At 31.4% G+C, this 14,018-nt stretch overlaps 2 protein-coding genes across 5 annotated transcripts; both read left to right on the top strand.

Annotated features, from left to right (window-relative positions):
* Positions 1-43: 43 nt before the first annotated feature.
* Positions 44-3,229, top strand: LOC106446755 (OVARIAN TUMOR DOMAIN-containing deubiquitinating enzyme 6). 4 transcript variants are annotated; one of them, XM_013888541.3, is made up of 8 exons: positions 44-291; positions 578-1,444; positions 1,951-2,028; positions 2,106-2,184; positions 2,279-2,424; positions 2,506-2,571; positions 2,657-2,816; positions 2,899-3,229. In XM_013888541.3, the coding sequence occupies exons 2-8, from the start codon at positions 716-718 to the stop codon at positions 3,108-3,110; spliced, it is 1,470 nt and encodes a 489-aa protein (XP_013743995.1). In that variant the 5' UTR covers positions 44-291; positions 578-715; the 3' UTR covers positions 3,111-3,229. The 4 variants fall into 4 exon arrangements, with proteins under 4 accessions (XP_013743995.1, XP_048633751.1, XP_013743996.1 ...); XM_048777794.1 differs by having other exon boundaries at positions 45-291; positions 2,902-3,229; XM_013888542.3 differs by having other exon boundaries at positions 47-291; positions 568-1,444; positions 2,902-3,229.
* Positions 3,230-8,448: 5,219 nt separating this feature from the next.
* On the top strand, positions 8,449-13,496 carry LOC106446756 (F-box protein At2g27310-like). Its single transcript, XM_048777793.1, has 2 exons — positions 8,449-8,616; positions 12,310-13,496. Exon 2 carries the CDS (start codon positions 12,415-12,417, stop codon positions 13,438-13,440), a length of 1,026 nt encoding a protein of 341 aa, XP_048633750.1. The 5' UTR covers positions 8,449-8,616; positions 12,310-12,414; the 3' UTR covers positions 13,441-13,496.
* Positions 13,497-14,018: the final 522 nt, after the last annotated feature.

Raw genomic sequence — 14,018 nt, 5'->3', positions numbered from 1 at the left:
AGTGGCAAAGCTACCTTTGCTTGCGAGATATATCTCTCGGACGAAAAGATGTAGACACGTGTCCACCTCACCAATCCGGTCGTCTCTCCCCCAGACCCGAACACTCCGGTTGACAAAAAAAAACCTTTTCTCTTTCCCAAAAATTAACCAATTTTTTCCTTATCATCATCATCTATCTTTCTTCTTCCTCGCGAAACCCTAATCTCCGATTCGCTCCAATTCGTTCGAATCCTTGGTACTACTCTCTTCCGTCGGATCTCGAATCTGTACTCTCAGCTTCTGAAATCTCCGGTGAGCTTCCTCCTCTGACAAGTCAACTCTAGGGTTTCGATTTACCCCCTTTTATCATCGTTTTGATTTCGCCCGTTCCCTTTGATTGATTTCTATATAAAAGTTGATTAACTACTGGAACTTGTGTCAGTTTTGGTATTGAGAAAGTTGATTACTTTACAACCAGATTGGATCTTGTTTAAGTGTTTTGAGCTTGTTGTAAAGGTGTTATCTTTGAGCTAGTGATGAAAGTGTTGTTGGGATTGTCTAAAGTTGGGGAATATTGATGAATGCTAGGGGAATGCAGATAAGGTTTTGGTGCCAAGGCTGGAAGGAATCCCACTCTCAAGGGATTGTCATCGTTGCCCCTAAAGCAAGAGCCAGGGACAAACCTTGGGATCTTCATCATCACCTCTAATCTTTTCCTTCTTTGTATTTTGAAAAAATGGCTCGTATTTTGATTCAACGAGGAAGTTCTTCCAACGCAACCCGCTCTACTTCTTCCTCAGGAACTGAGCCACCACAGGCAAGCAGTAATAATGCTCAGGTTCCACCAGCGACTATTGATGAAGAAACTACTACGGATGGAAAGCAAGAAGAGGTTAATGTTGTTGAACAAGCGGAGTGTTCTGAGGCTAAGGATGTATCACTTCCCCCCAGTGATGAGCCTGTGGATAGAGAGGATGATGAAGGTTTGATTGTTTCAGAAAATGTTGTTGTTGAAAGTGAAGGTAGAGATTGTGATTCCCCTGATTCGCTGCCCTTACCTGTTCCTCCACCGAAGCCTTCTTCGAATGATAATAGGAGACCGGTCTTGGGAAGTTTCGGTGCTTTACGAATTGGAGCAGCACAAAGAGGAGCTGGACCTCGCTCTCTTGTTTCCACTAGGAGTTTGCCAAGTGGATCACACCCTTCTTCTCCAAGGTCACAGAGTGAGAACGAAGGCTATAACAGTTCCGATGAGCATATGCCGTGCTTTGTACCCTCTCATGCTGGCTCTAGCTCTGGCTCGGAAAGAGAGCTTCAGTTTGAAACCGAGATTAGACAATCGAAAGGCTTCGAGATCAGGCGTATGGTGGAAGATGGAAACTGTCTCTTCAGGGCTGTGGCAGATCAAGTATATGGAGACTCAGAGTCACACGACATGACTAGGCAACTGTGCATGGACTACATGGTAATTTTTCTATCAAGCTAGGTGGTTTTGACTTTAGCTTTCATTAGATGAGCAAAAAATGAACCTTACTACCGTACATATAGGCTATTCACCTTGTTTATTTGAATGTACTGCATTCTTAGTTTCTGGCATTTCCTTCCTCTTATCAAGAAAGGAAAGCTTTTAAGTAAAATAAAGCATTAGGTTATAAATAAACTTGAATGAAACTTTAAGTAAGAGAGTTAAGTTACTCCGAGTAACAACATTGCATATGGATAAATGTGTGATTTATAACCAGCACACTGCATTAGATTTGACAATCTGATTTGCTTTTGAGAACAGTATGTTGGGAAAGATATCTTGAACCAACAATATATGAAGCAAGTTTGATACTTATAGATAGACTACTTACTGTGTTATGCTACTTTTAAAACTACGATGTACTTTTGTCTTGAGGGAGCACAGAAGTAGTGTTTTTAGTTATAATGGTAACAAGTGGCAGAACTTACTCACGATGGATGGTTTAGGAACACGAGAGGGATCACTTTTCTCAGTTCATAACTGAAGGCTTTACCTCTTACTTGAAGAGGAAAAGAAGAAATAAGGTGCCTTTCTCTTATTCATGTCTTGGCTTTGTTAAATTTCTCTTGTTTTTACCTCTTTTTACATAATGGTAATATAGGTCTATGGAAACAACGTGGAGATCCAAGCTTTAGCAGAAATGTATAATAGGCCTATCCACATTTACTCCTATAGCACAGGTGCAACTTAAAGTAACATTTTAAAACAAAAAGTTGTTCATGTTCTTTAGTGTACCTAGACATTTATGAAATTGAAATGTTTTGTTTCCTATAGAGCCGATCAACATATTTCAAGGGAGCTACAACACGGATACACCTCCCATAAGGCTGAGTTACCACCATGGGAACCATTACAATTCTTTGGTGGATCCACATCGGTTGACAGTTGGTGCAGGTCTCGGATTTGGTAGCCTCAGTGGGGTAAGTTTAGTTTGGTAATTCAAACTAGAAAAGTAGCATCTATTTGTTTTTTCCTCATCAGATTTCCTGTTTTGAATCCAGAGACACGTGGACAGAGAGCAGGTGAAAGCTGCTATTAAGGCTCAGCAAGAACATCAGATTGATAATGCAAGTAACCCATATTATATGATACAAGTCACTGATCTGTCTTGAGTGTATTGGCTTACTTATACGGTATTTGACTATGTTACAGGCGCTGTTAGCAGAAGGGAGATATTACTCTGATCTTGAGCTTACGGAAAAGGAAATTGAACGGTCGGTAATGGAAGCTTCTCGTGCTGAGTATCTTATGGAATGGTCCAAGCCACGTATTGGTCCCACCTCTAATGCTGAGACGTCCTCTTCTGGAGCTAGTGAGTATATTATTTCTTTTGAATCCTCTCTCACACTTGAGAAGAACAAGCATATTGAGACGAAAATGAAATTTCTTGAAAGCAGGAACTGACTGGAAACAAAAGGAGGCAGTAAAAGAGAAGACGGTGGTGAGCAGCAGTGTAGAGATGGTTTTGTCGATGGGATTTAGCTATACGCAGGCCATGGAAGCTTATAGCATTTTCGGGGATGACGTTGACTCTATTGTCTGCTATGTACTGGAGACGAGCTGTGGGAGCAGCAACAACCGACGCAAAGGCAAAGCCATGGAGTAGATAAATATGTAACATTGAGTTGTTTTGTTATATATACTATGAACCAACGATTGCTATTGCTATCAATGTTTGGGCGATTATTACCCTTTTATCAAAATAATGAATAAACTTCTGCATCATGACATGTTATGGTTAATGTATGGGGAGTCTGTCAACCGAATACAAGAGTAAAATAAATCACTTAGATTCGGCTATGTACTTGTCTAAAAATCTCCAAAAAAAATTCGGTGGGAAGATCTCATTGAAATCTTTATTAAAATACTCCCAAAATCTCACGGCCCTGCAGCGCTTTCAGCTTGAGCAACCTGATTGGAGTATGATCGCTACTCATTAGTGATGTTGGTGTTATCAGTAGACATATGTTAATTTACAGATTTACATGAGTTTATATACACAAAACTGTTACAAGAAATGAGGGATCTTGTCCTCGAATACAGGAACGTAATGTAAACATTCTTGACTGACTAACACGCATCAAGGCCATAGCCTTCTCTTTGTCAAATACTTCATGGATAAAGTCAATAAACTTTCCATTTAGCCCACAGAGTGTCATGTTCCATTGTCTAACTGGTTCATGTATTGTCTTTAAACCCTTGATGTTGAGGTTCATCCAAGTCGGCACCAATGTGTTACATACACGGCAATGAACTAGGGTATTACAAAGGGAGTTAGTGGAAATATATTATGTATCCTTAATCAGTGAAATTCATAAATCAATCATTGATCCTTAATACTTTAGATATACGATACTTCTCTTTCTGAAATTGCCGTCTCATGATTATTAATACAAAATCAGTGAAGTCCAAATCATTGACCAAAGTGATACATAGTTAAAATCCATAAACAACAATAGTTTGTCTTAACCTTATGACATGAGGTTCGATTTTTCTTTGACTCGGTCGTCCTTAGTCATATATGCGAAGTAGAGAAAAAGGCTCTTGTCACAGCAATCTAAGGATGTGTCATATGTATTTGACTGTTTAATGTTTTGCGGTATTGCCTGTTATCCAGTTTAATCTTGAACCATAGATTAAGCCGGCCGTCAGATTAATCGTTTGAAAAAGTTGTGGATTGTGAAGTAAATGATCAATGTATATATTGTTTATTGTTTAAATAATTTAAAAGACAACTAATGTGTATATACATTATTTAATTAAATTTTATAGATCAAGGTGAATGTTCATTTAACTGATCAACGAAGGTTGTTTTCTTGTCTTAGTCATTAGTTATTCTGTAATACAGGTGGATGATTGTTTCGAAATAAGATTTCTTGTAGATCATATTAATGAAATCTGAATTAGTGCAATTCCGTCTAACCTTAAAATATTACTTTTGGTTCGGTCTGTAGTCCAACGTCATTTATAATTACGATAAGGCCTACCTTATCCTTATCCTAATCATGAAATTATAATCCGTCTTTTAATCATTCTTTAGTTATCTTTTATTTTCATGTCTCAGACCAAACAAAACAAAACAAAAAGATAATCTGTCCTTTGTGGAGGGAGATATCTTCAATGTCGATGAAACATTAGAGTTGGTAGTCTTTGGGTTTGATTGAATGAAAACACATATAATGACAGACATCGATGGCTAATGTGTTTTATATATGTATTTTTTGGCTCTTTTTGTAATATTCTATATTAAATATTAATTATTTGATTCTATCTACACTTTCAAATAGCGGAAACATTTAAAAAAATAATTAATTTGATAATACAAAAGTATCTGTAGACTGATTTGGGTTTTAGTTTTAGTTTTTTTTTTGTTTTATAATAAACACATCTAGCTTGTTTGAACTATAATAATTGATGGATTTTAAAAACATAATATACTCATTTTCGGATTTTTATAACTTATTGTAATACTCAGTTGTTAGAATTTAATAAAACAGTTAACATATAGTAGTGACTTAACCTATTCAATAATGTAATTATTATTTTTATTGACCGTTCAAATTATTTTTGTAAAGTAAATTAAAATAATTTGTTTAACCTAAATTGCGGCCACAAAAATAGCTGTCTAAAATTTATAACTTTAATATGTGTTAAAAAATTTATTTATATATATATATGGTTATGTGTTATCTATTTTTTATAGAAAATTTTAAATATTTTTGGTTAAAAGTTTAAGTTTTGATGTAAATTATTTTATTACTTTTGTATTTATAGTTAATATGAAAATTATATATCAGACGTTACTTATTTTTTATAAAAATTGTTTTAGTTTAATTGAAGGAAATATTTTATTTATGAGCATGTATATATAATTTTAATATGAATATACTTAGTTTGATTTTATAATCTAGGAAAATAGTTCGCGTATTAGTTTATGTAATTATATTTATCATTTAGCTTGATAATATATCTTTTATCTATATGTAATATACAATAATATTAGCATATTTTCCTTTTTCTTTTAAAATAATAATAATATAATAATAATTTATAAAATAGTGGTGAAACATTTTATAAGATTTTGTTAGAAAAAATATATGTTTATTATTAAATTAAAAATGCAAACATATAATGAATTATGGAAACTTTTGAATTAATTAATTAGAAATTGATTTACCAATATTACATAGGGCAATTGTCAATAATAGCACCTTTTGAAGTTTATGTCTCAAAAATAGCACTAGAAGGAAAAAGTCACAAAAATGATATTCATTAAAGGGTAAAATATCCCTAATACCCTTGGTTTAAAATTAAATAAACAAACAAAAAAAAATAAAAATAATAAAATAAAAAAAAAAAAATTTTATAGTTTCAGATTATGAGTTTTCAGATTCGAAATTTTATAATTTTTTTTTTTGAAAATCTTTTTTTCGAAATTTTTTTTTATTTTTTTTTTTGAAAATTTTCTTTTTATAATTTAAAAATACTTTTTGAAACTGTTTTTAAAATTTTTATTTTTTATTTTAGTATTTATTTTTTATAAAATTTTAAACTCTAATTCCAAAACCCCACCCCTTAACTCTAAACCCTAAGGTTTGGATTAATTAACCTAAGGGGTATAAGTGTATATTTACCTCTTTAATGAAACTTATTTTTGTGACTTTGAGCCTTGAGTGCTACTTTGGGAACAAAAACTTGGTTTGGTGCTATCCTAGTCTTTTTCTCTATTACATATAAGTAATGTATAAAATTCTAAAAAAAATTAGTGGTACAAAATGACACAATCCATAATGTACCACGTAAATATAGTGTTATTTCATATAATAATTCTTTTCAATAAAATTGATTACTAACACGAAAATAGTAATTCACTCACTAATCACAGTAAATCTTGATTACGTTACGATGCGTAACTAGGCCTATGCGTAACTATCATGACAACGACGTATTTTATAAGATAAAAACAAACATATTATAGTATATATCTGGTATTTTTATATAAATATTTTAAAGAGAAAACTTCTTCAGTTTTTAACTGCTTGTTATTAAAAAATTCTGAAAAAATAAAAATATAAAAATTTGTCTTATTTTACTATAATACCTACCCCGTAACTACTATAAATTTAGAGACAATGTGTGGAATATCCCCAATTAAGGTCCAAATTTGCTGAATGCCCTTAATTATGGATAACTCAAAAAGGAGTAACTTTTTGACACTGTGCGGACGAAAATGCCCTTATGCTTTGTCGAAAACAAGTAACTCTAGATCTATCAGCTAAATATTTACATAGCAGGTAACAATTTACATACCAACTAACATATCCGCTAATAATTTCAGTATCATCTAACAATCTATGTATCAAACAAATGTATCAACTAACAAATCATATAGCAGTTAATGAAACTATTAACAATTAATTAGTTATCTATTAAATAGCTTCAAATCTATTTGTAACAGCTAACACTTCATGTATCGATTAAGAATCCATTAAAATCTAAATAATAGCAGGTAAGTACCTACTAACGTATATATTATCTAAAAGTTGATTGTGATTCGAAATTGGAAATATTAGAACTGGGGTGAGAAAATAAGATTAGCATTATGGGTGTCAAAAGAATCAGAATAAAAAAATAAAGATTTGTGTTGAATTAGAAGATGATTTGAATAATTTGTACGAGAGATAAAGAGATTAGAACACATAAAAGGGAGAAGAGAGAGAGATAGAGATAAGGGTATTATAGTCACTAAAAATATTAAAAAAAAACAAGGTTATATGGCAAATTACATGGATTTCTGGGTGCATCTACGCCAATTACTCATAAATTTATGTGCTAGTTATTCTTTTTTTTTTTCACTGATATTTTATTAAAAGGAAAAGGCCCAAATAAGCCCAATCCAAAACATAACAAAAGACAACAGGCCCATCAAATAGGCAATACTGTACTAAACCGCTCAGGGCCTAAAGCCCAAAACGAAAAACCGGAAGAGGAAGGAGTTGACAACTTGCCCACCGCGTGTACGAACGCCCAGCATTCTGTGACACGTGTCAAGGCGAGAATCAACCATCTTCCACCGGCGCTGCAAAGGAGAGGCGACGGACTTCCGCCGACAGCGGAACTGAAGCCGATGAAGAAAGATGCTCAGACAGAGCCTTCTTCACGGTTAGTCGAATCGCTTCCGGACCAGACCTTTCCAAATGATTCAATCGTCTTCTATCATCCCTCAACCATCGATGAGGCCAAGGAAAGAGAGTCGATTGGGAGGAGGAAGAACAGAGACGCCAGTCAAACTGAACCGGGATAACCCCGATGAAAAGCCGCCGTCAGCACCAACGAGGCGTGACGCGGAACCAAAAACCGGCGACATGGAGCTAAGGGATACACCGCATCCCAGAGTCAAAAGCCGGCTGCTCTCCGCCGGAGAAGAACGCGAGAACGCCGGAGACGAAAGCCGGTCGGATGAACCGTAGCCGGAAAACAAAAGGATATCTCTCTCTCACTCTCGAACAAATCTAACCTCTCTGAAAGATAAGAGATTGATAAGAGAGGAAGAAATCGAGAGAGAAAATCTCTCTCTAGGAGAGGAGAGAGAGTTTCATGTGCTAGTTATTCTACTATAACCAGTATAATTTTAATACAGGACATTAGTACCACCACCAATAAGCATACAACAAAACTAATGCACTCTAATACAATCATATTGCGAAAATGTCTTCTTTTTTTCCAAGAAAGAGCCACTAATTAAGACCACCGGTTCTGACTTCTGAGTGGCCATAAAAAAAGTTATTTGTTCTAAAAAAAAAAGCTTTTAACTGACCATAAGAACAAAAAAATGTCCTCCTGGTTTTCAAAATCCGAGCAACCAAAAAGCTTGAAATGTCAACTCAATGATAAAAATAACGTGGAAAATATGAAATTCGTTGCAGAGATTACGTGATCTGTCTAATAAAGATAAGTTTTGAAAAGATTTGTCATAAATAGAGCGTGTATATACATTTATTTATCTTCGGAAACATGGATAAAATAGGAATAATAAATCATGCATCTTGAAATAGAATAGTCTAAAAGAGCGACGGTTGACTGAACCATCGCTTCCTTTGATCATTCTCTTTACTAGATTTTTTAACCGCGCTACGCGCGGATAAGATATTATAAGTATTTCTCAATTCTAAAAAATAATGTATAATATTGTATTATATTATTTAAAAAATATAAAATAAGACTACATAACATAAATATATTTTTTATATTTTCTTTGTGGAAATCATTATGTTGTTTGATTGCTGTACTTAATTCACATATTTGCATAGATATTTGTGATAGATGAATAACTATATTTTTATTATCAGTAAATAATATATATTTATTATATAATATAAGAAAAATAGAATTATTTACTTTTTAACAAACTTGTCTCATGTTGAGAACTCGGTTATAGACATATCATATTCGAATGAAACATTTTTACACTTATCAATCTTCTTAACAATCAAGAAACAAATCTGAATATCAAAACAATATCTCATACGATCTCTTTGTGGAATAACTGCTCTGAAGAAATTGAATTTATGCATAAAAAATGACTGGAAATGGATGTGCATATGTGTTATCTAAGTCAACTTTACAAAAAACTATGTATAGTTCATATATCATTTATGTCCATCCTATTTTTTTGTCCATCATTTCTTAAACATCTTGAAATAAGTAATGCTAATTAATAATAAACTTTTTGCTCACAAAATAAAAATCAAATTTGTCTAATTATCGCTTAATTTGTCTAACTGATATATGTATTTCTCAATTCTAAAAAAATAATGTATAATATTGTATTACATTATTTAAAGAATATAAAATATGACTACATAACATAAATATATTTTTTAAATTTTCTTTGTGGAAATCATTATGTTGTTTGATTGTTGTACTTGATTCACATATTTGCATAGATATTTGTGATAGATGAATAACTATATTTTTATTATCACTAAATAATATATATTGATTATATAATATAAGAAAAATAAAATTATTTACTTTTTAAACAAACTTGTCTCATGTTGGGGACTCGGTTATAGACATATCATATTCGAAGGAGACATTTTTAGAGTTAACAATCTTCTTAACATTGAAAAAACAAATCTACATATCAAAACAATATCTCATACGATTTATTTGTGGAATAATTACTCTGAAGAAATTGAATTTAGACATCAAAAAGGACTGAAATGGATGTGCAGATATGTTATCTAAGTCTGATTCACAAAGTACTATTCATAGTTCATATATCATTAATGTCCATCCTATTTTTTTGTCCACCATAAAAAAATCAAATTTGTCTAATTATCGTTTAAATATTTTATTAATATTGTCTAAGAAGCTTTTAAGTGATATCATAGTTTAATTTATTAGTTTTTTTGTTAATTTTTAGAGGTTTTTGTATTTAAGATTTTTTTCCTTATTAAGCTTCTATTTCTTTCACAGAATTGATATATATATATATCATAAAAATTACCATTAAATCAGTTTTACTTATTTATTATTTTGTTTTAACGAAAATACACTTTTTAAATAATTTAATTTAAAATAAAATTATATATTAATTTGCTGTATTTTAACAATCTCATTGATTTAATTAATTTGCTTTGGTGGATAGCTAAAAAAGTTTTCATATGAATCGGGGAAAGTAAGCTTATGTTGTTATATTATATTTATTTTGTGTATATAGAATCTATATATAATGCTAGTGTAATAAAGAAAGAACATTATTTTTTTGTAACTTCAAAAAGATACATTATTACAATTTGAAATGAATCAAAATTGAATAAAATGGTAATTAAATATTTGTAAATCTAATTGTTTAGTTGGATTCTCATGAAAAAAAATCGATTGGTTAAACAAATGTTTCAAAATTTGTTGTGGTATTGTTTTGTCTATAAATTATAAAATTTATTGAATTAATATATTTAATTATTGCATCCTTAAATAATATTTTATTAAGACATTAGAAAAATATGTTTTGAGTTGTTTTGTCAAATTGTACAAAAATCTATGCTTTTTCATATTTGTAACTTCAAAAAGATACATTATTACAATTTGAAATGAATCAAAATTGAATAAAATGGTAATTAAATATTTGTAAATCTAATTTTTTTTATCTTGGATTCTCACGAAAAAAATCGATTGGTTAAACAAATGTTTCAAAATTTGTTGTGGTATTTTTTTGTCTATAAATTAAAAAATTTATTGAATTAATATATTTAATTATTGCATCCTTAAATAATATTTTATTAAGACATTAGAAAAATATGTTTTGAGTTGTTTTGTCAAATTGTACAAAAATCTATGCTTTTTCATATTTGTAACTTCAAAAAGATACATTATGACAATTTGAAATTAATCAAAATTGAATAAAATGGTAATTAAATATTTGTAAATCTAATTTTTTTTTATCTTGTTTAGTTGGATTCTCATGAAAAAAAATCGATTGGTTAAACAAATGTTTCAAAATTTGTTGTGGTATTGTTTTGTCTATAAATTATAAAATTTATTGAATTAATATATTTAATTATTGCATCCTTAAATAATATTTTATTAAGACATTAGAAAAATATGTTTTGAGTTGTTTTGTCAAATTGTACAAAAATCTATGTTTTTTCATATTTGTAACTTCAAAAAGATACATTATGACAATTTGAAATTAATCAAAATTGAATAAAATGGTAATTAAATATTTGTAAATCTAATTTTTTTTTATCTTGTTTAGTTGGATTCTCATGAAAAAAAATCGATAGGTTAAACAAATGTTTCAAAATTTGTTGTGTTATTGTTTTGTCTATAAATTACAAAATTTATTGAATTAATATATTTAATTATTGCACCCTTAAATAATATTTTATTAAGACATTAGAGAAGTATGTTTTGAGTTGTTTTGTCAAAATTTTACAAAAATCTATGCTTTTTCATATTTGACACGAAAATTTATATGTTAAACTTACTTTTACAAAATTCTTAACTTTGTCACGAAAACAAAAAACTATGTTTTTTCATATTTGTCAACGTTCTCACACTTTCTAAGAATATATTAGCTTAGTCACTTACTTATTTTTTTTTTACAAAACAAAGTATCGGAGTCTTGAAAGTTGAATTCATATTATTGTAAATGTACATAAGAGTTTGTGATTATATACTTAGTGGTTCTTGTATATTTGTCCAAGAAAGTTTCAATGGCTTAGTGGTAACTATCCTATATATTTAATTATTGCACCCTTAAATAATATTTTATTAAGACATTAGAGAAGTATGTTTTGAGTTGTTTTGTCAAAATTTTACAAAAATCTATGCTTTTTCATATTTGACACGAAAATTTATATGTTAAACTTACTTTTACAAAATTCTTAACTTTGTCACGAAAACAAAAAACTATGTTTTTTCATATTTGTCAACGTTCTCACACTTTCTAAGAATATATTAGCTTAGTCACTTACTTATTTTTTTTTTACAAAACAAAGTATCGGAGTCTTGAAAGTTGAATTCATATTATTGTAAATGTACATAAGAGTTTGTGATTATATACTTAGTGGTTCTTGTATATTTGTCCAAGAAAGTTTCAATGGCTTAGTGGTAACTATCCTATATATATATCATACTAACCCGGGTTCGATTCTCACATTCGTATTGTTTTTTTTTATTTTTTACGAAAAATAAATGAGATGACATGGCAATTTTGGGTTCTCTAATTGGTTGATTTTTTTATCCTATGTGGACATCCTCTCCATGGCTTATATCCCCCTTTTAGTATAGTATAGATATCTTTACTTCATTCATTATATATCTGTATGATTTCATAATCATCTTGTTACACATTCTCTTTTCACATAAAAAAAAAAAAAACAATTTCCTCTCATTTCTAAATGGCACACGTCGATTATAGCACCGGTGATTCCTTCTCAACGCTTCATCCTGACATCATCCAAACCCAAATCTTGACCCGACTCGACGGTCCGACGCTTTCCTCCACCGCATCAACATCCTCTTATCTCCAAACCCTCTGCAGGGAACAGAAGCTCTGGCAAGAACTCTCAGCCGCCACGTGGCCTTCTATAAACGATCCACGTGTTGTTAAAGCCATCTCCTCCTTCCCTTCCGGGTACCGCTCCTTCTTCGCTGACTCGTACCCGTTCAGTGAACACACGTGGCCTTCCGAAAAAGACGATCCACCGACCACTGGATTAATCTCAGCCGTTGACCTGTATTACCGAGGAGAGCTAATCTACTCTAAGGTCCAAGAGATGGAAACAGAGAGTGGCAAAGGAAGTTGGTTCTTGTCGGCTCCGTTTCGGGTCGATATGCTCGACCCAAAAGAGTCGGTTAGCACCCGGATTCGATATCCGGGTGGGGATTACGAAGCGTGGGTGACAGATATGGAAGCGAGCATGAAGCTCAACTGGATAGTGATCGATCCGGTAAAGAAACGTGCGGTGAATATATCGAGTAGGGACGCAGTTTCGGCGAAGCGGAACTGGTTGACCGGAGATTTAGAGATTAGATTTTCGACGGTGGTGACGGGGAAGAGAGCGGCGGAGGTGGCGGCGGTTGTGTCGTGTGGATCGGCGGAGACGTGGAAAGAGGTGGACGAGGAAGTGGGAGGAGAAGTGCACGTGAGGGAGGTGAGGTTGGGAGTAGAGGACATAGAAGGAAAGTGTTTGAAAGGGAGGGAGAGTGTGGTAATATTACAAGGGTTGTTGGAAGGGAAGAGAAGTCGTAAAGATGGATGTGGTGAGGGGAGAAGAGGTAAAGGAAGGTATGAGGAATACGTGGAGATGAAGACAGAGTGGAGAAAGAAAAAAGAGAGGAGAGAAAAATTTCAAGACACTATTTGTATGATTTTTGGGTTTTCTTTGTTTGTGCTTTTGTGGAGTTTTATTTTGTTAAGATAAATATGCTAAAAAGATGAAACACAGCATAATACGATACACAAGTTTTTTATTATCAATATTCTTCTCTTTTTTTGTAATGAATGAAATTTACTAATATAGTAATATACAGTGTATTAGAGAAATTCCAACCCAACATATAACTGGCATAAAAATATGATATCTACTGGTTCTTTTCTTATAGTTTAGAGTTTTCAAGTTCTGATAGTTCTTATTTTCACAAAAATAGCACTCAAAAAATAAAATGACCAAAATAGACTTTTTTTTATTTTGAACATTTTAATTTTAATTTTAATTTTTTTTTAATTTGAAATTCTATCCCAAAAATCTCACTCCTTAACTCTAAATCATAAGTATAGATTAGTTAACCCTTAAAAGTGCATATTTAATTTTTAATAGTAAAACTTATTTTTGTTATTCTTTTAAGTCTATTTTTGTGAAAAAAAAACTAAAAAGAACTAACTATGGAATTTCTCCATTTATTTTATATATTTAATAAATAATTAATTAAAATTGTTAATAAGACTATAATTGTTATTAACTTTTTACTGAATATACTTTGTCATCTTAAATAAAATAAA

This window comes from Brassica napus, chromosome A4, assembly GCF_020379485.1.
Source record: "Brassica napus cultivar Da-Ae chromosome A4, Da-Ae, whole genome shotgun sequence".
NCBI lineage: Eukaryota > Viridiplantae > Streptophyta > Magnoliopsida > Brassicales > Brassicaceae > Brassica > Brassica napus.
This window is presented reverse-complemented; position numbering and strand designations above follow the sequence as displayed.